The 24,007-nt window shown below is 39.9% G+C and overlaps 1 protein-coding gene across 4 annotated transcripts in view; it reads left to right on the top strand.

Annotated features, from left to right (window-relative positions):
* Nfia (nuclear factor I A) overlaps nt 1-24,007 on the top strand; it is a 345,833-nt gene that overhangs the window by 282,689 nt on the left and 39,137 nt on the right. For all 4 annotated transcript variants that reach the window (XM_034504122.2, XM_034504120.2, XM_034504123.2 and 1 more), the window contains 2 exons: nt 12,247-12,425; nt 14,597-14,762. In XM_034504122.2, the coding sequence (XP_034360013.1) occupies nt 12,247-12,425; nt 14,597-14,762 (345 nt within the window). The remainder of the gene's footprint in view (nt 1-12,246; nt 12,426-14,596; nt 14,763-24,007) is intronic.

The following is a 24,007-nucleotide window of genomic DNA, read 5'->3' as shown; positions in this document are numbered from 1 at the left end:
TCCTAAACCCCCAGACTCCTGAGCACTATAATAAAAACCACTTATAGTTAAGTACTAGACAGCGAACTGTGCTGATAAAGGCTCTTTTTGAGAACTCCAATCAAATTGCTTGACCACTCCTCCATTGACTAGCCACAAAAGATAATGGATTCGGTTAAGCAACTGAAAAATCTAGGAGGGTGTGGCTTTGAGTGGACACACATCAAGTGCACAGATCATAACTTCCCCCTCTAGCCCCATTCACAGGCTACGACTCCTCATGTTGTACCACACAACATGTGAACAACTCCACACTTAATTTCCACTACCTTAACAATTCTACATCTAGGAAAGCACCCACCACCAGATGCCTGTGGCTTTGACTGGCCTAATCAGGATCATCTGCTCACCTTTTAGACAACCTTTATACATGAACGATAACAAGATAAGCTCATTGTGTGGCCTGCCTTCTAAAACTACCATCAGAACCAGGTCTCAGGGTTGCTAATCATATAACCTGAGGCTGAGGGAGAAGAGCTCTCCAAAGAAGTGCTAGAACTCCACTGCAGAAGAAAGGATAAGGACAGCAGGGTAGGGGAAAAAAACAGACCTGTTTGTTACAGGAGGGAGAGATGGCAGCTAGGCAGCAGGCAGCAATAGTCACCAGCCCAGGACCAGGTTCTGCACTTGCAGCACAGGTAAAATGCAAGCTGAAAAAACTATCATCAGTTCATGCTGTGAACCTTATATTAATTACCTTGTCTGTTGCTGTGAAAAAATACTATAAGCAAAAGCAACTTGAGTAAGAAAGGACTTATTCTTGCTCCAGATGGATAGAGTCCATCGTGGAGAGGAAGACATGGCAGGAGCAAGAAGCTAGCTGGTAACATTTTCATATTCACAGAAAACAAGAGTGATATAAGGCTATAAACCCTCAAAGTCTTCCTCCAGTGAAGTACTTTCTCCAGTAAGGCTATACCTCCTATGGTTGGTTCTATAACCTTCTCAGACAGTGCCACCAGCTAGAACTCAACTGTTCAAATACATGACCCTATGGAGGATGTTTCTCATTCAAACCATGGTGTATGTGCAGCTTCATTTGTAAACAGTTCACCTCTTGAGTCTCCGTTTCCTAATGCCACTGAATACTCTAGATTACATTTCATGTATCTCACTCCCAGAGTTACCTGGAGGATAATAAATATGTCAAGTCTAGCTAGCATACTGTTTAGCACGTAGTAGGTTCTCAAATATGTTTGTTGGATGTGTGGGCTGAATAAAAACATCTGTATATTCATTCTTACCCTAAGAACAGTCTTCTTGTTAGTGCTATTACACACTTATAAAAGGACTTGTGCCAGTTTTGAAAGTCTAAGTAGCTTTTTGCAGATGATCCAGAACTTTGTGCACCTTCGATCCATAGCAGTTGCCTTCTATAACCCACACAGAACAGAGCATATCCACCAAAGGAAAGGAGGACCAGGAGAGGCTGGCCTCTCACAGTGGATACTAAAGCCAGATGGTACCAGACTTTACATGCTGGACTAACTCTTAAAGAAAATTCACTCACATCAGGAAGAAATACTTTAATTCTGCAGGATGACTGAAGAGACTTCACATTCAGGAGGGCATTCGGAAGTAACCTTTAGCGATCACATTCAACAGCACCATCTTAAAATGTTGTCCAGCCCGATGGTTGGAGAAGTGCTAAAAATTATCCTTTGACTTTGCAGTTGCAGGATTACCTTAGTTTTCTTCCTATTGCTGTGGTAACCAAAAGCAACTTGGAGACAAAAGGGTTTATTTCACTTTAGAGCTTATAATCCATGGTGGTGTGAGATAAGAGCAGAAACCTGGAGGCAGGAACTATCCCAGGATGCTCAGAGGGGACATAACTCACAGTGGGCTGGACCTTCTCAAATCCATCACTAATCAAGATGTCCCACAGTGTTACCCATGGGGCAGAACAATGGAAACATCTTCTCAACTGAAGTTCATTCTTCCCAGATGACTGTAGCTTGTGGCCAACTAGCATGAGGGTTTTGCTTGCTTTTCATTGCCATGATTTACTTGCTTTATATTTAATGAAGAGAAAGACTTGCAAACTTCACAAGTCCCTGCACCTGTCATCCATGCAGCCCTAGCTTCTGCACAGATATGCTTGCTAAAGCTTTCTTGCAACCCTCAGTCTGCCACTCCAGTGGTCTTCTGCAGCCCCTCACAAGATTCCCACCTGCTCCTGTTAACCACATAGTCATCCCTTCCGTGGTGGGATGGTTTTTTTTCCCCTCAAATTGTTTTGATGTGTTTGTCATTCTTCATCTCTTGTCTCATAGTCTCACTTGCATATAAAATAGAAGCCTAAGTTCCCTCCGTAGAACTGGATTCCTGTCAACTTTGCCTATTAAATTATCACTCGTCATATCTGCGATCGCCACAGCTGTTGGGTGCTGTTTGAACACATTTCACATCAGTCACCATGGTAGCTTATGCAATTAGTGTGGGAATATGGTCAATTCCGAAGCCCTGTCAGGATAAAGGCTGGGGCTCTATGTCAGACCTTAACCCAGAATACCCCGTGTCTATAAAACTCTGCATGTGCTAGCCAACAGTCCAGATGTTCCTTGTAGCTTATTTTTAAAATATGTTCTTTTACATGGCTCGTACTCTTTTGTTTTCCAGTCTTCTAGATTTTAATTTTATTACTATGAATCAGTTGTACTGAGTTGTTTTTAAACATAATTCTTGACACTGGATTCCATATACCCACTCAAATTTAAAGTGAATGGGCCTCATCGAGTATTTTGTTCAAGTTCTGTTGCAAAATGAGAGAACCAGAGAAGGACATTGTGCATCCTTGTAAGCCATATAGCAGCAGAACCTAAACACCCAGGTGACTAAATAGAAAGCTTTCCCAAAATATGCCCTTGGTCATAGAAAAGTCTTCATTTGTAGCAAGCCTGTGTTAACTGTCTGACTAGGCCACACCTTAAGGCCCTTCACAGGAGTGATGAAGTTTTCTTTGTGCCCATGTGAGGAGGCATGCTCAGAATCTGGATAGGTCAGAAGGCAGTAGGAGTGACAGATGTGTCTACATAGCAAGAGAAGAGGCCAGTGTGAACAATCAGAACACCCAAGCTCTGGGTTCTAAGTAGGAACGTGTCTACAGCAAGATGGCCACATAGTTCTAAATATCTAGGTTGTCTCACAGCCTGAGTCTTAGGCAAAAGTAGGAAATACTTTTCTTCAGAAAAGAAACTTTTCAGGTTACTGAATATAGTTATTTGACTCTAAGATCAAAGGCATCTCCACTGCTGATATTGTATTTGTATTTGGTTGTTTGCAAAGTTAGCTCTGAGACCCTTATGTCATACTCATGATGAAGCTGCTCTTTTATTTTTTCTTTTTTTTTTTTCAGCTCCTGGTTTTGTCGATTCTTTGTATAGTTCTTTCTGTTACAACTTGGTTGATTTCAGCCCTAAGTTTGATTATTTCCTGCTGTCTACTCCTCATGGGTGTATTTGCTTCTTTTTGTTCTAGAGCTTTCAGGTGTGCTGTCAAGCTGCTAGTGTATGTTCTCTCCAGTTTCTTTTTGCAGGCACTTAGAGCTATGAGTTTTCCTCTTAGCACTGCTTTCATGGAGTCCCACAAGTTTTGGTATGATGTGTCCTCATTTTCATTAAATTCTAAAAAGTCTTTAATTTCTTTCTTTATTTCTTCCTTGCCCAAGTCATCATTGAGCAGAACGTTGTTCAGTTTCCACGTGTATGTGGGCTTTCCATTGTTTTTTCATTATTATAGACCAGCCTTAGGCCGTGGTGATCTGATAGGATGCATGAGATTATTTCAATCTTTTGTATCTGTTGAAGCCTGTTTTGTGGCCAATTATATGGTCTATTTTGGAGAAGGTACCATGAAGTGCTGAGAAAAAGGTATAATTTTTTGTTTTAGGATGAAATGGTCTATAGATATCTGATAAATCCATTTGGTTCATAACGTCTGTTAGTTTCATTGTGTCTCTGTTTAGTTTCTATTTCCATGATCTTTCTATTGCTGAGAGTGGGGTGTTGAAATCCCCCACTATTATTGTGTGAAGTGCAATGTGTGCTTTGAGCTTTAGTAAAGTTTCTTTTATGTGTGTGTGTGCCCTTGCATTTGGAGCATAGATGTTCAGAATTGAGAGTTCATCTTGGTAGACTTTTCCTTTGATAAGTATGAAGTGTCCTTCCTTATCTTTTTTGTTTACTTTTGGTTGAAAGTTAAATTTTTTTGATATTAGAATGGCTACTTCAGCATCCTTCTTGGGACCATTTGCTTGAAAACTTGTTTTCCATCCTTTTACTCTGAGGTAGTGTCTGTCTTTGTCACTGAGGTGCGTTTCCTGTATGTAGCAAAATTCTGGGTCCTGTTTATATATCCAATCTGATAGTCTATGTCTTTTTATTGGAGAATTGAGTTCATTGATGTTAAGAGATATTAAGGAAAAATGATTGTTGCTTCCTGTTATTTTTGTTATTAGAGGTGGAATTATGTTTTTGTAGCTATCTTCATTTGGGGTTGTTGGAAGAGTACTTTCTTGCTTTTTCTAGGTTGTAGTTTCCCTCCTTGTGTTGGAGTTTTTCATCAATTATCCTTTGAAGTGTTGGATTTGTGAGAAGATATTGTGTAAATTTAGTTTTGTCATGGAATATCTTTGTTTCTCCATCTATGGTAATTGAGAGTTTTGCTGGGTATAGTAGTCTGGGCTGGCATTTGTGTTCTCTTAGGGTCTGTATGATATCAGTCCAGGATCTTCTGCCTTTTATAGTTTCTGGTGAGAAGTCTGGTGTAATTCTTATATGTCTGCCTTTATATGTTACTTTACCTTTTTTTTCTTACTGCTTTTAGTATTTTTTTTCTTTGTTTTGTGCATTTGATGTTTTGATTATTATGTGACGGGATGAATTTCTTTTCTGGTCTAGTCTATTTGGAGTTGTATAGGCTTCTTGTATGTTCATGGACATCTCTTTCTTTAGGTTAGGAAAGTTTTCCTCTATAATTTTGTTGAAGATATTTACTGGCCCTTAAAGTTGGGAGTCTTCACTCTCATCTATACGTATTATCCTTAGGTTTGGTCTTCTCATTGTGTCCTGGATTTTTTTGGATGTTTTGTGTTAGGAGCTTTTTGCATTTCACATTTTCTTTGACAATTGTGTCAATGTTTTCCATGATATCTTCTGCGCACTAGATTCTCTCTTCTATCTCTTGTATTCTGTTGGTGATGCTTGTGTCTATGACTCCTGATCTCTTTCCTAGGTTTTCTACCTCCAGGGTAGTCTCCCTTTGAGATTTCTTCATTGTTTCTACTTCTGTTTTTAGATCCTGGATTGTTTTTGTTTAATTCCTTCACCTGTTTGGTTGTGTTTGCTTGCAATTCTTTAAAGGACTTTTGTATTTTCTTCTACCTGTTTACCTGTGTTCTCCTGTCCTTCTTTAAGGGAGTTATTTATGTCCTTCTTAAAGTCATTTATCATCATCCTCATAAGAAGTGATTTTAAATCTGAATTCTGCTTTTCCATTGTGATGGGGTGTCTAGGACTTGCTATGCTGGGAGAACTGGGTTTTGATGATACCAAGTAACTTTGGTTTCTGTTGCTTATGTTCTTATGCTTGTCTCTCACCATCTGGTTAACTATAGTGCTACCTGCACTCACTGTCTCTGACTGGAGCCTGTCTTTCCAGTTATCTTGGTTGTGTCAGAACTGGAAGCTGCTCTTTTAATATCCACATACTCTGTGGAGACAGACAGAGAAAGGCACCTTTGACTCCACCTCCTGCCCCCTACCCCGACTCTGCATGTATGATACAGTCTGTGCACAGCCAGTAGTGAGCTGAGGCCACAGAGATGAATTCCAGTTTCTTACTTGCCTGACAGCATCCTCTTCTGTAATACAATATAGCAGTAGCAAAAAAAAGAGTAGCAAAATTACAAGATGCTGTTTGTGGATCATTGTGTGAAATACTGTTTCCCTATGAAGTCTGTTTATGACGAACTGGTCAGTGTATGCAAAGACTAGCAACCTAGGCTTCCTCCTCCCAGATGTGTACAGCCAGAGACTGCTGGCATACAGAGACCTCTTCCTGAGATTAGCTAACCTGCCTCCACCACCCCCCCCCCACCCATGTGCTATACCTAACAAACAGGCTGAAGTTCTAGCTTGTGGCAATAACAGACCCCACCTGATCCCAGATTTTCTGTACGTGTGTCTGTGTGTCTATCCTTTCTTCATCCTCTTACTGCATTTGGGGTGCTGGGGTACAAACTGCATGGGCCTCAAACACTCAAGTCTATTATTCTAAGACCCTGGGTCTTATTCTATGCTGAATTATATGAATTATTATTCATATGCTTGGAATGACATAGATGGGAGTGACTGGCTCAGGACAAGGCATGCTAAATAATGGTGCAGAAGAGGCATGGACGGTGAAGAGGAGGTTCATGGATGCCATTCTGATAGCCTTGGGAGTGTCAGAAGACTGGGGCCTCACAATGGCTTGTAAACAGGGACAAAGAAAATAGTGACTGACAGGTCCCCTGAGGAGGTGAGAGGGAATGAGAGGTACTAGAACTACAGGAGTCTATACCAGGTCAAACCCAGGCCTGACCTATATTTTGAAATAAGATTTTATGGAACACAGTTTTGTTAATGCATGTCTGTAGCCACTTCTGTAGCATAGCGTAGAATATTGCCACAGACTTTTAAAATATCCATTCCACCAGCATTTCTCAACCTGTGAGTCTCAACCACTTTGGGGATTGACTGGCCCTTTCACAAGGTTCGTATATCAAATAACCTTCATGACAAATATTTACATTATAATTTTATAACACTTGCAAAATTACAGTTATGAAGTCTCAACAAAAATAACTATGTGATTGGGATTTACCACAATTTGAGGAACTTGTACTAAAGGGTCACAGCATTAGGAAGGTTGGATCTCCAGACAGGGAGTCTCCATTCATGCTGTAGACCAAAACCCAGAGCTTTTGAAACTCACAGAACATTTTCCTCCAGAAGCTGTGATGAACTGGTTGGTTGGTTGGTTGGTTGGTTGGTTGGTTGGTTGGTTGGTTTTGTGTGTGATATGGGGGAAGAAGTCACATGGGAGCCTCAGCCTGCCTATAAGGGTCAGAGGTCAACTTTGTGGAGTCAAGAGAAACATGAATTTTGTACAGACCAAATTAATAAGATGAGAATGTAAAACAACTTTGGCCTCTCTTTGTTGGAGACAAGATCTGTTTTTCCAAGAGACAAACACCCTGACCTTCAAGTGTTGTAGTCAGAAAGATGGCTTTGATTCAAGTAGACTCAGTTAACAACTCCATCTTGGAACAATGCAGTAGCTTACTGTCATACAAAAATGCTGCCCTTTCGCAGAGCATCAGGAAGCGTGAGGCTTTCACATGCTTCTCCATGACATTCGAGGTATGGACTGAGAGTCTTGGAAAAATCTGAAGAGCCTTAGCTTGCTTTGAGTCACATGCTTTGTTACTTAGAAAAGGCTGGGCCTCCTAAGTGCCTGAGTAGCCGTTCCAATTCCTCCCTCCCAGTGTCTGTTAACATAAATCACACAGCTCCAAACTTCTCAGCTTTCGTAAATGGCAGGCCTGATTCATGCATGATTTATCAATTATAGCTGTGGGCCATTAAGATAGATTTCTCAGCTTCAGGTAGGCTGCAGTGGGGTTGTATAGGGTTGGTTTAGAATTTCTAAAGAAGCTCAGTAGTTGACAACCCAAACAATACAACTTCCGTTTCCCCTTGCTGGGGGCTTTTTGGTTTTAAGTACGATTTTTTTTTTCTTATAATTTCTTCTCCTTTTGGAGCTTTGCCTTGGCACAAAAAAAAAAAAAAAAAGAAAAAGAAAAAATGTTTTAAGCAAGAGTAGTCAGGAGTTCTCAAAGCCACTCTTTCTATACAAAGAGCTCATCCAGACCCTGCAGACAGATGGGAGGCAGCCTTGTGACAGCCCAGCAGAAGAAACAACTTGGAACCTCACCTGTTGCCCCTAATGATTAATGTGCAGAATATGACCCTTGGCAGATTCTGGGCTTGGGCATGCCCTTCCTTACCAGGGAAGAAGCCTCTATCTTGAAGCACTTGAAGGAGGAGTAGATTTTATGGTTGTGTCACCTCTGCACACTTTTTCTATGAATCCTCTCCTATGACAGGCTAGGATCTGATGGCTGGTACCAAAAAGCAAGAGCTAATGTCTCCTCTATGTAAGCTGTGAGATACTACAGTGGTTCACAGATGAGGAATAAATCAGTCAGGACAGTGGCAAGGCTGCATAGAATAGCATGGTTCTTGGAATTGGAAGGCTGATCTTGGAAACAGTGAGAAGTGGCTTTCTTCCTAAGATTTTAATAAAGCATAAAGATACATGATCTGTCCACCCACCCCCAGTTCCATCCTGTTTATGTAGTTTATGGTCACGTGCACTCTACTGAAGTATGTGTCTAAGAGGCCTTCCTCTTACACTGGGCTGTGACACCAAGCATCACGCTCTTATCACAGGTCACCCTATTCAGTAATGACCTTGGCCTTCTCCTCCCTAGTCTTGATCAACTCTGATTTAACGGGAGGAAGCCTTTTTTTTTTTTTTTCACTTAAACATATGTTCAGTTATGTTGGACTTTTAGCCTTCTCCTTCTTCAAATTAAAAGAGATAACTTTATATAATTAGAAATTTCTGGCGTCTGGGGAAGAGGGTGGCCAGGCTAATCTGCCTGACCATAAGTGATATTTCCCGTAGGAAATCCTGTCTCTAAACGTGTTTGTGATGACCTTGTTTGGGCAATCACAGATCCATTTCTTTCCTCTCCATCCTATTTGTATTACCACGAAAAGCCCAAAACCAGGTTGGCTGCTACCTAACAGTTAAACTAGTAGTGAGAGCCATTCAGATTGGAGTGTTCCCAACAGATGCTGTGTTGCTCCTGGCCTGGGGTACTGAGAGCACTAGACCCCAAAAGCAGCCAATTTGGTGGTGTCTTTTCATTCACAGTATTGTATTAACATCAACATGGATCCAGATGGATGCTCTGCAATAAACTATAACCACTGGAGAAAAGGCTATATTGACTCTCAAGTAAATAATGCACATTTTAAAGGATCTAAATATGCATTTACATAATGTACTATAATTTTTTATTGTGTCAACTATTCACACACACATCCATCAGAGATATTTCTCCTCATCAAAAATTTGGACTCATAACACTCTGTGTATTCCATTAACATCATGCCAGCTTCATAATGGTAGTTTCTCTTCAACACAGCTTGCCCTAGCCATCTCAAAGAACATCTAATGAATTAATTGTTTGGTTGATTGTGTCCCAATGACGCCTCCTAAAATGATATGAGACAACTTAGATAAAAACTTAGGTACACTAAGAACATCAAACCCAAAGGAAAGGGGAAGAAATAAAGAAGTAGAAAGAAAAGCAGAAAAAGACACTGATTCAATCTTAGCTCTGGATTTTTAATGCTCCTCAGTGTTCAGTAGAAGAGGAAGATTATCCAGAGAAAACACCAGGGATGTAATGGTAACCAACAGATGTTTGTGGTGTCTATAACAGGGTTTTCTCTGAGGAAATTCAAGGTCATGATCTAGAATCATCTGCTTCCCTCTCTACAGTGAACTGGTGACTTTCTGTCCCAAGCAAGAACAAAGAGGCTTGAAGAAGACAGCCCTGCAAATGCAGACTCGGCAGATGTCTGATTTAGAATCTCAGGCTAGCTGACTTCTTAGAATTAACTAAGAATTAATTGATCCTAATCAATCAGTCATTATAGAATTAATTCTATAAAGTACCATATAGTCTTCAGTCTGCACTGAATTCTGCACCATAAGAGATGAGTAAATTGCTGTTGCTAAAAGGTAATAAAGAAATGAAAGTCTAAATTTACACCGATAATCATTTTCTTTTACATCTTTAATAAAATAAGTTCAATGGTGTTTGTTAACAATTAATGGAGAGAGCACATGGTACTGGTGAATTATTTCTTCTGTCAGGTTTCTTTAACTTTTATCTACTTAATCTTTGCTCAAGCCTGTGTTTTTCCTTGGGCAGCATACCTTTGGTGGCTACCCCCATTTCTTATCTAAAAGCCACTCATCGCTTTCTGGGAGACCAATAGGCAAAGCTACTTTATCCTCAAGGTCGGTCTCTCGAGGCTCTTGATAGTGGGGTGGCCACCTTTGTTTTGCATGTGCTGCAACAGTTGAGTCTATAATTCTGTTCAGCTCAGTAAATTCCTATTCTCATTTGAGAAATAACACCTACAATGCTAACTAGAAATGATTCTGTCAGAAACAGGTCTCTGGTCAGCATTTCTTGCTACCAATGAAGACAACTACATCTGTGCTGGAAGAAAAGGGAAAAAAAAAAAAAAGGAAAAAAGATTCCTTTAATTCTTTAAATCCAGCAGCACAATTTTCAGGGGAAAGCTTCTGCAAACCAGCAGCTTTTAACTCTTTAGCTTCTGAGTTTTCACTCAGAGATCATAATGGATTCCAAAATGTCTATCTCATTGTATGCAGTCTTAACTTATAACCATTTTTCTCCATGTTCTCTTGCTCTTCATCAGGGGCAAAACCATATTTTGTCCTTGGCAAGTTTTCAGCTTGTTTTCTTCTTAATTTTTAAACTCCTTTACTCAGCCATTTATTGTGCAATCACCAAATATATCTCAGTTCTGAGTCTATCACAGTGAGTGACTAAGTGGCTAGGAAACTGGTCTACCAAGATGGAAGCAAGTAGAAGACTAAGGGAAGGGTCTAGAAAATTCTAATTTCAATCATTATGTTTGTGATGTAATCAGTTGAATGACTAAGGGTAAAACTTTACCTAGGCTGGCCCAACTTTGTCCCTTGAACCCACAATGAGAGCCTGTGAATTTTTATTTAATGAATTCAAGTGGCCTGAAAGCAATGATTCTCCCTAATTATCTGCAAGGCTTGGGTTGGAGTCCTGTTTCTGCTCCAGCCTGCATTTTTACTGCAGGATCTATGGGGATCACTCTGACCCACAAAACCATAGCCCCCTATGTTATTGGTTAAAAAATACCCTAAATGCTAAGGAGGTCCAAGTGTCAGTAGGCATGCATTCTCAGTCATTCCAATGGGATGGTGAGAGAAAGGCAGATCATACTGAACTTTGGATTCTCTTCAATGTTATGCATCACTCTTGGTATTCAGAAAGATATATTCCCTAAAACTGTGGGCACTTCTATGTTTCTCTATGGAGGAGCCCCTGCAGTTTAAAGATTTAAATTACAAAGGGAGGGAAAGGAAAACCATATGGATCCTTGTCTGGAGTCTTTTCTGGCATGACTTGACTTGGGATGAGTGTTGTCAGTCCTTCACGCACAGCCTTTAGCCTCTGACAGGTCTTGGCTGTCATCCTTCCAATTCAAGAACAAAAGCATTCCTGGAAAAATTATTAAGCATCTCACATAAGCTTTTTTAATCTAATGTAATCTTGTACAAATGATAATTATCAGGGTTCAAATATAAGGGAGTCGTCGCCGTCTGACTCTGTTATCAGATTTATGGCAGAGAAGCAGCCTTTCACAAAGTTCCTGCCTACTCAGCCTGTGGCTGCCTCGGCTTTGAAAGGGCAACAGAGAAAAATGCAACATGAACCTTCCACTGTAAAGTACGGCATCCAAATTGCATGGGTTCATTAAGTGATCATTTACTACAGACTTCAGAAAAAAAAAGCTCTAGTCCTGAATTAGTCCCTAGAAATTTCCTTGAAAGGAGTATAAGAGCTTTAACAATGAATTATTATCTATGGGGAGCTCAGCATGAAAGGGGATCCATATGTGCAAAGTAGAATTTGTCAAATGTAATGTCGGTTAAATCAGGTCTAATCTACCAAATACATTTTTTATTGCTTGCTTCATTAAAAAGGCTCTTAAGGTAATGAATAATCTTCATCTTCAACAAGGATTATTAATGCCTTTATAACTCACGTCCACTGAACATGGAGAGGCAGCTAGAAATTCTATCCTCCTCTAACCTCCATGTTTGTCTTAGAGCCTTAAAGGAGAAAATCCATCAGAACTGCCCAGTGTGCTACATCCTGTCCTGTGAGCAAGCACGATGAACTGGGCCAGAAGAAGAAATGAACAGAGGAGGCTGAGGGGTTCAGCTGTGGCAAAGCAGGTCTTTTTCTCCATAACCCTGATGGTTGCTGTTTTGTTTTGTCTCTTGCAGCAAGTCCGCATGCGACGCCATCGACTCTCCACTTTCCAACATCACCCATCATCCAGCAGCCTGGGCCTTACTTCTCACACCCAGCTATCCGTTACCACCCTCAGGAGACGCTGAAAGAGTTTGTCCAACTTGTCTGCCCTGATGCTGGTCAGCAAGCTGGACAGGTGGGGTTCCTCAATGTAAGGAAATCATTTTTTTTCTTCCTATTGCTTTAGAAATTCTAAGCAAGTGTGAAAATAACAAGAAGACCCATGATGACCATGTGACTTTGTGTTGTAATGTCATGCTGACTGACTGCAGGCAAACGTCATATTTATTCTAGATTATGGGAAAGTGAACTTGCTGTAAGAAGGATTGGCCGGGGTTTAAAAACAGTGTTTGTGTTAAGTTTGCGACTGTCAAGCTTATGGATATAAATTGTCTGGAGCATGAACCATGTAACCTTCCCAGTTCCACCTCCTGCATTCTAACCCCAGGATCATACAGTTAACAAAATAGAAAGACCAAATAATTTTAAATAATGGTTCAGGGTAGTAAAGAGAGGTAAAGAGCAGAGGGAGACAGATGTTTCAGATCAACCAAGTTGATGTTTAAAAAAAAAAATACAGTCTTCTAACACTTTAGATCAAGTTGACCACTACTTGAACTCAAGATGCTAGAAGCAAAGTTTACTATAGTTTGTTATTTCTGCAAGTAGTTATCTTTTCCACTCATCTACATATAAAACTAAGCCACGTTCAATAACTATAAATGAATGTTTTCATTTTTCTCAAATAAACCAAATAATCACAATTTGAAATAGCATTCCAATAGTAAAAGTTATTTTATAAAATCGCAAATTTTATAACAAATATAAAAGCTATAGTTTACAATGAATGACTGTATCCCAAGGCCAATGGCAACAATAGTAATAAATTAAGACCAGCAGAAAGCCATATTTGATTTCCTTTTCTCATAATATCTATGCATGAAACCACAGATTAGCCATAATTATTATTGCCTGGTTTAGGATGTTATGTCACAGTCCTCTGTCACTGTTTTTTCTCCCCTGCAAAAAGACCTGATTCTGCAGATCTGAGCCAAAATGGGCAGCTTTGACTAATGTCTGGTGATATGTTCACAGATACACTTCTGTCTAGACAACAAATCAATATGGTGCCTTTTTTCCATTTTGCTTGTATATTCATTTGCTTGGCTTATTCTAAAATGTTCACTTATGGATGCTCAGTCTACTCAAATAATACACAGGCAAGGATGCTGTGAGGGTGTGTAGCCTTCTGATCACCAGACAGAATCTGAGGAAAAAAACACTAAAAATACCGCAAATGCTAATGGAGGGGTGTACCTGCCTCTGCAGAACTGAGTTTATTCTTAAAAGCCAGGACAATGGGATCTCCTTTGACTGACTTTTGGGTTGGGGCTGCAGTCTACATGCAGGCTGTTACTCACTGTAACTCAGGATGGAAAGTCACAGGAAACCTCAAAAACCTGAGCCGATCACAAGCACCAAGTTTGACTTCTGAATATCCAGTGTTTTTTTTTTTTTTACTAGTCATGACATCATCTCATATAACTGTCAAATACTCTGTTTTACATTTTGATCAAAATTTTACAGGGTTTTAGACAAGTTTCTTAATAAAGCTGTTTTGAAGACCTTGAAAAGAAATGTGGCATGTTCTCTTCTGAAACTTGCTTTTGTTTGAAAGCTGATATTTGGCTGTTCTAACATCAGGGCAGCCAGAGAAGTACAAGTCCCATGGCATCTGCTGGTATAAGGCAGATCAGAAGTGTGATATATAGCGAATATATATATATATATATATATATATATATATATATATATATATATGAAGAATAAAAGCAAAAATCTGATAGGTAAATATTAAAGTTTCTGTGCCAGATGATATGTGCAAGAGAATGTCTGTATTCATTGAATACATTTACTAACTGTATTATAAAATCAACTTTAGGAAATGAAAAATACCCTTTTATATATTTTTATATACATACGTAGGGAATCATCATTTTACTTATATAAACAAACATGCTGAGATAATACCTCAGTCTTTAAGCATGGAGATTCCTAAACAAGCCTTTAGGAATTTTGAGAACATTGGTGGCACCGGCAGCTGATACAGCACTGAGCAAGAGGTAGTTATTCAGGTAGACACAAGACCAGAGTGCTCTGGACATGACACCCTGGGGAACAAACAATCGATGTGTTTCCAATGTCCTAAATATTAGTGATCGGCATGACAGGTACCTAATGAACCTCTCCTTTTCGGAAGTAGCTGATGGCTGACATCTGTTTATTCTTTTTCTTGTATGTGTTTTCTCTGAACCCTTGCAGCCCAATGGAAGCAGTCAAGGCAAGGTGCACAACCCATTCCTTCCCACCCCAATGTTGCCGCCGCCACCGCCACCACCGATGGCCAGGCCTGTGCCTCTGCCCATGCCAGACACCAAGCCTCCAACCACATCAACAGAAGGAGGTGCAGCCTCCCCCACCTCACCGAGTGAGTATGGCTGAGATCAGGCGCCGGTTACTTACCATGCTCCGTGCATATGAGTTCACACCTAAGCCTTGTCCCTGGCTATGCAGGCTCCAACAATAGGCCCAGATCCCCACCCCACACCCTTGCTGCCCTGTTATATCTATAGCATAAGCTGGAGCACATATCCAAGAACCCATATCCAAGCCACTCCTATGCATAGTCAAACTACACCAGATATGGAAATGATTGAGTGTAGGTACTAGATTATGGCGGTGTAATGACATGCTAAGGACTGGGCTATTAATTTTGTGGGTTGCTGGAGTGGATTGCATGGAATGCTATTCCCATCGTGTTCTAAGAGCATCTGCTTATGTCTATTCTTAATAGCAAAAGGTTTCATTTTCTCTAGAAACTTGATGAGAGATTTTTAAAAAGTATATGCCTTGTACATAAGATAGAAAAAGTGACCCCTCAAAGGTATAGTAAGAAGGGCCCCATAACAGATCAGCGCTAGAGGCCATGGGGGCTCTGTGAGAAGGGTTAGAAAGGGAAGGGAATAGAGAAAAGGACGGAATGGAGAGAGAGGATCCTTTGGCTCTTTTTTCAGCAGTCAGAGAATACTTGATCAGAAAAAAAAAAAAAAAAAAAAGGGCTTCTGAAATCTCTATGGTTGGAAATGATTCAACAGTGAGCAATTCCCCAAATATTTCTTCGTATTTTGGAGATAGCGGGGCGAAAAATGGTGTGAGCACACAACTATGGCCTCTATTCATGCCTGCAATACGGCAGAAAGAGTGATGGCTGGATTTTCCAGGTGACCTGGTGGCCCAGGCTTGAAAGATGGTATGATGGGCCCTTCTCCAGTGCTTTAGAGAGGATGAAAGTGTAGAAATGGGGTCAGTGGCAGTGCACCTAGGAAGAGCCTGGGGGCAGCAGGGACAGCAATCCTCTGAAGGAATTAGGAATGTGGAAAAATGGAAGAACAGTGTGGAAAAGAAGCATTTAGGTCAGGAACAACTCGGAGAACACTAACAGCAGTTGAATGGAAGGGAATGGGGGAGAGGTAATTTGTAAATATAAAGGAGAATTTAAATAAGAAGCCTTTTGGCTATCTTATATTCAACACTATAATTAATGATATTGGATACAGAAGAGAAAGGGCCAAAGAGGGACCACGGTCCTCTGCTTAGATCATAGACAGTGGACTCGGTTCTGAGGACACAGAATACAAAGTGACCTGTATCTGTTTTGGACATAGATCAGAGAGTAAACTTTACATCATGTAGTGTTTATGTCTTTGGATAAGTGGATGACATTGTATGTAAATTCTACAGCAAAAAGACTAGAATCTAGAGGCAGTTTGGGGAGACAGACCTACTTGGTAAGAGATGGTTCAGTCTAACACCTAGCAGCCAAGGAGAAAATCAGTGTCCATTGACATGGGATGGAAGGCGCCTAACTGAGCTGCTGGTACTTCTCAGAAGCAAGCTGGAAAAAGGCTTGAAAACTAGTGTTAGTACAGGGTAAAAATTTAAGGCTAAATTATACTTTTTATAAATCTTGTGCTTTCTTAGGAACTAGAATTGCAGGATGGTTTGATCTGTTTATCCTTAGCAGTTTCTAAGATCTCAACTGCAGCAGGAAGCAGATAGATGGTCAACCTCCCAACAGTGTGTCCAAAACCGAAGCTTGTTTCAAAGAACAGTGGCACACACTTTTCTGTTTAGGGGTTTGGGATTGCTTGCAATAAAATAAGATTTTTTTTTGTCGGTTTAAAAATAATAATAAAACAGGAAATCAAGTCAAAGGGTTCCTCTATTACCAACTTTTGCAAGGCCTCAACTCCCTCTGAGTAGGAATGGCATTAGCTACTGTGCCCACTCTGCCAGCAGGTGGTCAGGAGGGAGTAGGATAATGTGCAGGCCAAGGCATCATTGGTAACATCTTCTGATAATGAACTACAAATAGATGCCAGCCTAGAGCAGAACATGTGTTGCCTCTGGCACTAATACTAAACTTTTCGGCATGGAAAAAAAAAAAAACATGGGCAAGGCAGATCTGGAAAAAATTACCTATAAAATAAATGTATCTTAATGGGAAAAATCTGTTTCCCTTCCCTTAAAAATCAGGAATGGGGGAAAGCTGTGCTCTTCCCTAAAGAGAAGGTTTATATTTTGACATGTGTACATGACCATTGGCTATACCGTGCAGGACTGTTAGAATGTGGGGGATAGGATGCTCAACCTGGGAGAGCAGGTCACACAGTGTGGTCCACTCTCACTGATGAGCTGCTGCTGTGGGTTTCTATCCCCACTAAAGCAAACCTCATTTACCTGCTTGCTCTTGAGTATCAGCTGTGTGCCCCAAACCATTCTCAGCACCTAGAAGAGGATATAAACCTGATTTAGAAATCATCATCTTATAAAAACTTTATTCCAAAGAGGAAGATCGAGAACAAACAACACAGTCAGTTGTGAAAGGCAGGCAGTGTAAGACAGGGATTCCTGTGTATGTGAATCCACGGAGCAGTAAGGGTAGGATAGCATGCAAGGGGGGAACAAGGCCCACCAGCCCTTTGACATTAGGCCAAGGCCCTGATGGTGTGGGACCGGATGACAGGTGGGCAGAAAGGTCAGCCAAACCAGCATAGTGGGAGTGAGGAAGGAAGGTAAGGACTAAGAGAAAGAGGGAGGGGGAAAGGAAGAGGGAGGGGGAGAGAGAAGGAGGGAGAAAGGGAGGGAGGGAGGGAGGGAGAGAGAGAGAGAGAGAGAGAGAGAGAGAGAGAGAGAGAGAGAGAGAGAGAGAAGGAAGATGGGGGGGGCAAAGTTGAACAAGTAATGAAGATGGAGTGATGGAGTTAAGCCCTTAGGAATACGAAGCTTGTAAGCCTGTGTCAACATTTCCTGAAAGTGAATCTCTGAGCAGAGGAAAGCTTCCTGAAGCCTGTTTGTTAGTAGAAAATCATGGAGGGCTTTGTTGAAATAGGTTCTGGGGCTGGGATATGGGAGACAACGAAGCAAAGCATGATGAATGGAATGGGTATCTTAAACATGTCAGCCCCCCCCCCCAACCCCATTAGAGACAAAGAAGTACCAAGGCAAATGCAAAAGATAAGAATTTCCATCCTGGTGGGGCAGGAAACCTAACACAACCAAACATAAGTGAGTTAGGAAGCTAGGGACCAATAGATGAAACTGAGAAAGCAGAATTGGGCAGAGTGTGGCAGGGTGCTATGGCAGGCACCCAGATGAGTTGTCTATGCATTGACCTGGGGACAGGGTCAGGGGAAACAGTACGAAGCTCTTGGACTCTGAGAATATTTTAAAGATAGAATTAATAAGATTTGCAGGTGCATCTGATCTGGGTGGAAAAAAAGGAGAGACATCAATAATGGCCTGTTTTTACCCCAGGCTCCTGAAAGGAGAGAGATAAGAAGGCTCTAGGAGAAGCCACTCTGGGTGGGGGTGGGCACTAGAAGGTTGAGTCCACTAGACCTCCCAGTACTCAGACTAAGCAAAACTTGCTGCCATGGCAGATTACGGAGGTTTTCAAGGTGCATCTTCTTAATAAAGGACTTCTTTTAAAACATACAGTATACCATAAGAGTTTTTCAAAAGGCTTCATGTGGTGGTGCATGACTTTAATCTCAGCACTTGAGTGGCAGAGGCAGCTGAATCTTGTAAGTTCAAGGCCAGCCTGATCTACATAGAGAGTTCTAGGCACCCAGAACTACATAGTGAGATTCCACTTGCCCCTTAAAAAAGAGAAAGAGAGTTTTCTGGGTCCTAAGGACTATAGCTCCTCATGTCATGGGTTGGGACTAGCATATAAAAAATGGTATTTCCCATATTTTTTTCCTGAAGTGCAGATTGGAATCATAACATGAAATTATAATGCAAAGGAGAAAACACTTTTGAATTATGGTAGGAGATAAAATATGCATATTTTCCTTTGTTAATTAATTAAAAATCAATTTAAGGTGCATAAAAAGCTCATAACCATTTTTCTCCTCCAATCCTTCTTAGTTAAGAACTCTTGATTTCTTTAGACTAAAATTCTATTAAAATAGAACCATGTAATAACAAGTTACATTTATTGTTCATTTTTATGTCTCAAATGAATCTTGTATCCATTTCATTCTGTAAATGAATATGTACCTATAACCAAGAACATAACAATGATCTACCACCAGAACAAAAATGTTTAAGTCTAACAATTAACATATGTTCAATGTCTTTTGGTTAGCAAAGCTCCATGTCTATGTGCGTTGTCTTCTTTCCACTCCTGTGAGGTCAGCATTTTATAGACAGGGCAACTAAGATGAGAAATTTGAGGTTACCTTGTCTAGTACAACACTCCAATGCTGGCGTGGTGAGACTTCCATGTTCTTCCTACTACCTCAGACTATAACTGGGTAGCTGTCTCAGTTAGGGTCTCTGTTGCTGTGACAGAGAACCTTGAGCAAAAGTAACTTGAGGAGGATAGGGCTTATTTCAGCTTACACTTCTACATCACAATCCATCATAGATGGAAGTCAGGGCAGGATTTTAAGACAAGAACCTAGAAGTAAGGACTGAAGCAGGGACCATGGAAGAATGCTGTTTACTGGCTTGCTTTTGGTGTCTTGCTCAACCTGCTTTCTTATGCAGCCTTGGACCATCTATCCAAAAGTTGTATCACCCACAATGGGCTAAGCCCTCCTATATCAATAATTAATCAAAGAAATACCTCCATAGACTCCACCACAGGCCAGTCTGGCAGCAGTTTAGGAAGAGGTGCTTGAAAAGAACAAACACAGAAGAGCTGAGCCTTTACTAGAGTGGTTTAAGAATTCTTTTATGTGTAGCATCTCATTTTAGCTTCACACTAACTCTATCAAGGAAAGCCTCTTGTTTAAGTGATTGAGACAGAGAAGACAAAATAGACTTATAAGGTAACTTTTTGAAGGCAACTCAGCCAAGTGTTATAGAAACATGACTCACACCCAGCCACCTGGAACCTGGAGTTCCTGTGTTTTTCTGTGGCATGAAACTGTGCAATAGCCCAAATCGTCCTTTGTTAAGACAGTAAAGACTCTGTGGAGAAATATAGAAGATACTAGTAGTTGTTGCTACTTAAGTATGAATTTGTCTTATTAGCAGAGAACAGAAAGCAAGGGTTTGGGGGAAGGCATGGTGATTATGGTCCATCTTTCAGAGAAATGGTAGATACAGGAAATTGAAAAAAAAAAAACAAGTTAGCGGCTTCATGAGGCAAAGCACTTGTTTCACAGCTGATGTCTAGACAGTATTAACTGATGTCTAAATTTCAAAATATTTACTTAATAAAACTCTCCTTGGCATAGAGGCCCATGAGCTTTCCTAATACCACAGATCTTGAAACTGTCACCATAAGCAAGAGACAGACAATTCTGTAGAACTCTCTTGCCATTCTTGCTTCCTCACAAGTCGGTGTCTGATGTGGAGCAAAATTTATTTTACCCTTATTCGAGATTAATTTTAAACACTTTCCTAGGCAGCTATTGTCAACATGTGTATGAGAGAGAGAGAGAGAGAGAGAGAGAGAGAGAGAGAGAGAGAGAGCGAGAGCGAACAGTGCTCTAATGGTGTGGACTTTTGAAACCTCAAGACCCAACCCATGAGACACACCTCCTCCATCAGAGCCACAGTCCTAATACTTCCCAACCAGTTTTGCCAACTGTGGACCAAGCTTTCAAATATATGAACCATTTTTATTTAAGCCAACAGAAGGCCCAAATATATATAGTGTTTAGTCTATGAGTAGAGTGGTATCCAGAAAGAAAAAGCCAGTATTCACTAGAGTATACCAAGTAGCCATCTGGAAAAATATTTCTTCAACAAATCTAAATTTCATCTGGGACCAAAACAAACAAACAAAAAAGTTAAAAGAGTTAACCTGTACATATTTAAAATCCATGGTACAGTTTTGTTTATAATATTTGAGAGAGAAGGACTTCTCTGAAATATATATATATATTTATATATTTATATATATATTTATATATTTATATATATAATATTTATATATATATTTATATTTATTTATATATATATATATATTCTCCTAACATCCATCAAAGAAAAAACTGACAAGTTCTGACCTAAAAATATCAAAAAAGTTATAAACAAGGGGAAAAATACCAGGAGCAAAGAAAAATTTAATGTAAAGAAAATGTTTGTAGCGCTTGTTAAAAGGGAACCAAAATACTTAAAATCAGCTTTTTTAAAGTCAGAAACAGAAATACCAATAATCAAATAACTACAAGAAGAGACAGAAAGAAAGACAAAGAAGACATTCAAAAGACTTCTAACTGATGAGATATAGAGCCATGTAAATGAAAGGTTTTTCCCTACCAGATTAACAAAGATCAAAAAGTATCTTAACATGATGTTGACAAACATATTCATATGGAAAACTGGCCCCTCCCAGGGCATTGGAAGACTATCAGTGGTTTAGACTTTTCCCAGAACAACACTGTGTGTGTGTATAAAGTTACATACAATATTTACGCCATAAGTATTAAATATTTCTGCATAAAATTATACACATATGCATATGTAAGCCATAAATGTATATTTGGACATATGTGCAAAACCGCATCTAAAGTATTCATTGAAGCATCAGACACAATAGGAGATTGGTAACACAAATATCCAGCAGTGTGACTGCTCAGCACAGACAAGCTCATCAGACTCACAGAATAGCCTTTGAAATCCACTTATGCAGTAAGGAGGGCCCTGAGGGTGTGGTCTGCACTGCTCGCTGCAGAGTGGAAGGATAGGACTCAGGAACTGAGTTGACTGGAGAACGGGGACAGGCTATTGGGAGTGCCTTTTCTGATAGAAGCAAATGATACTAAATCTTGATCTGCTCTTTTATAAAATATAATTATTTCTTTATTTTTAAGTACTTGCCTCATGATCTTTTAGCAATCTTGCTCACCAAATCCTCTGAAGCCCGAGCATAACAGCAAAATGTGCTATCTCTGATAAAGAATAATATTCCCCCCTCCTGCAAGACTTCACTGTAAGGTCTGCATTTCATTCACAGCAGGTATTGTTTAGAGACATCTCCCACCCCCAGCATACAAATGGATACATACTATCTTCGATAGTAATTTGTTATCCTTTTTTTTTCCAGAGCATTTTAGTTTTGTATACAGTTTTACTTTTTAATGTTTACATTTGCAAAAAGCAGTCAGAAACATCATTCAGTGGGTAGAGATGTTTGCCCTAAAACCTGACAGCCTAAGTTTAATCCCTGGTACCCACATGATGGAAGGAGAGAACAGCTCTCATAAGTTGTTCTCTGAATTCTACACACGTGCTGAGGCATGCAAGCATGCTTGTGGGCGCGCGCGCGCACACACACACACACACACACACACACACAAAACAAATGTAATTTTAAAAATGTTAATTGCAAAGGAAAAGAAAAAGATGTTCTTAAAGTCCAGGTACTGGGTAAGTTATTTCCCAAATGCATTAGGTACAGTTATTATAACTATTAGGTGGAATTGTGAGACCTCTTCTAAAGAAAATGAAACCAAGCTAAGATTCAAACTCAAGCCTCTTGAGCTCCAAAGCCCAGTACTTTCCCCTCTGCCAGAACATAGAATATGTTGACAGGTGTGATACTGTGATTTCCCTTTGAACATTCTAAAACACCCCATAAAAACATGTTTTTATTATTTCAAGAGTCATAACACTGAGTTAGATGAAAAACACAGCAGGACCCAGACCTGGGGAAAGACACTAAGACAAGAAATGCAGGGATGGGCGGCTCAGTACCAGAGACCTTGCCATAGCAATTCAAGTATGTATTTCCCGTATTTTTTTCTTTTTCTTTTTACTTTCTGAGTTGACATATTAGTTTTAAGAATTTCTTATTAAAGAATATATAGGGCATTGCAGGAAACTTCAAAAGCATAAGAATATAAAAAAAAGTTATGTCTTCCATAATGAGCTATCGTCAGCACCTTGCTTTTCCTCCCATCCTCCCGGAGTATATATTTATGCATACATTTCATGTGGAGACAGACATGTAATGGTTTTGATCACACTGAATGCAGTATCTACGTGTTACTTTCTCAACTGGAACATTATATCTTGTTTATAAGGAAGTTAAGAAATGCAGTTTTAAGTGCAGTTTGTATCCATGGCCCTCCCATCACTTTAAGCATCCTTATGGAATAGGACCCAGCATGTGCCTGGACCAACATTTTGGTCCTCAGGGCTAATCCTCTCCGTGGACTGCCCTGCTGAAAGTGGGACTAGTAAGCAAGAAGTAGGAACATTCCTCTCATGACACATTACCAAATGTTTGCAAGATTTATGTCATTTTTACCCTTGCAGATTGTGATGTCTCATTATAACACTTCCTCTAAAGTGGTTTGAGTACAGTTTTGATTGTTGAGAAACAAACATTGTGAATATATTAAATTCCCTCTCCATCAAATTTGAGAATCAGGGAGCCCAAGGTAAATGATAGCACTTTTTTTTTTCTTCAAATGTTTGCTCCCAAAGCACAAAGGAATCCAGATCTGGAAATCTTCTACACATTACTCAGGACTGATCTGTCAGAGGGGCAACCTGTTAGACAATCACAGAGGGGTAGAGCCCCAGTTAAAAGTAGATTAGAGTATATGACGTGTAATATCCTAGCCTCTTTCATACAGATATTTGGAGAAATTAACTGGCTACAAATATCACATTTCTATATGACACCAGAAAGGGCAAGCTGAGCACGTTAGTACTCAGTAGGCTGAAGCAGAAAGAACTCTTAGTTCCAACACAGCCTATGCTTTACATGAAGACTCTGTCTCAAAACAATCAAAAATCAAATAGATTCTACCCAGATTTTCTGGACCTTACCTTTATTTTCTCTATCTCCCTCCCCCTTTAAAAAAAAAGTGTTAATTGTGGTTTTCAAATTTCATTTGTAATCATTTTGCTGAAGTTTAAAAATTAATGAACGTATCCCATCATAATGGGAAATGCCTATAGTCCCAGACTTGGGACCCTGAGGCAAGGCCACCACAAGTTACAGGTCATCCTGGGCTGGAGAGTAAGACCCAATCTAAAGGAGTGAAAGAGGAAGCTCCTAGTGGTATTTTAAAAGTATCCATCACCTCACTCTTTAGTATAATTACTTTCTAATTCATTTTCTAGTCATTTTCTGTTTGTGTTTCAGCCCTAGTTGAGTATAATATGTATATTAATACGTATATAGGTGTATGCATGAAT

This window comes from Arvicanthis niloticus, chromosome 5, assembly GCF_011762505.2.
Source record: "Arvicanthis niloticus isolate mArvNil1 chromosome 5, mArvNil1.pat.X, whole genome shotgun sequence".
Classification (NCBI taxonomy): domain Eukaryota; kingdom Metazoa; phylum Chordata; class Mammalia; order Rodentia; family Muridae; genus Arvicanthis; species Arvicanthis niloticus.
The sequence above is the reverse complement of the archived record's forward strand: the minus strand, read 5'-3'. Positions and strand labels throughout refer to the sequence as shown.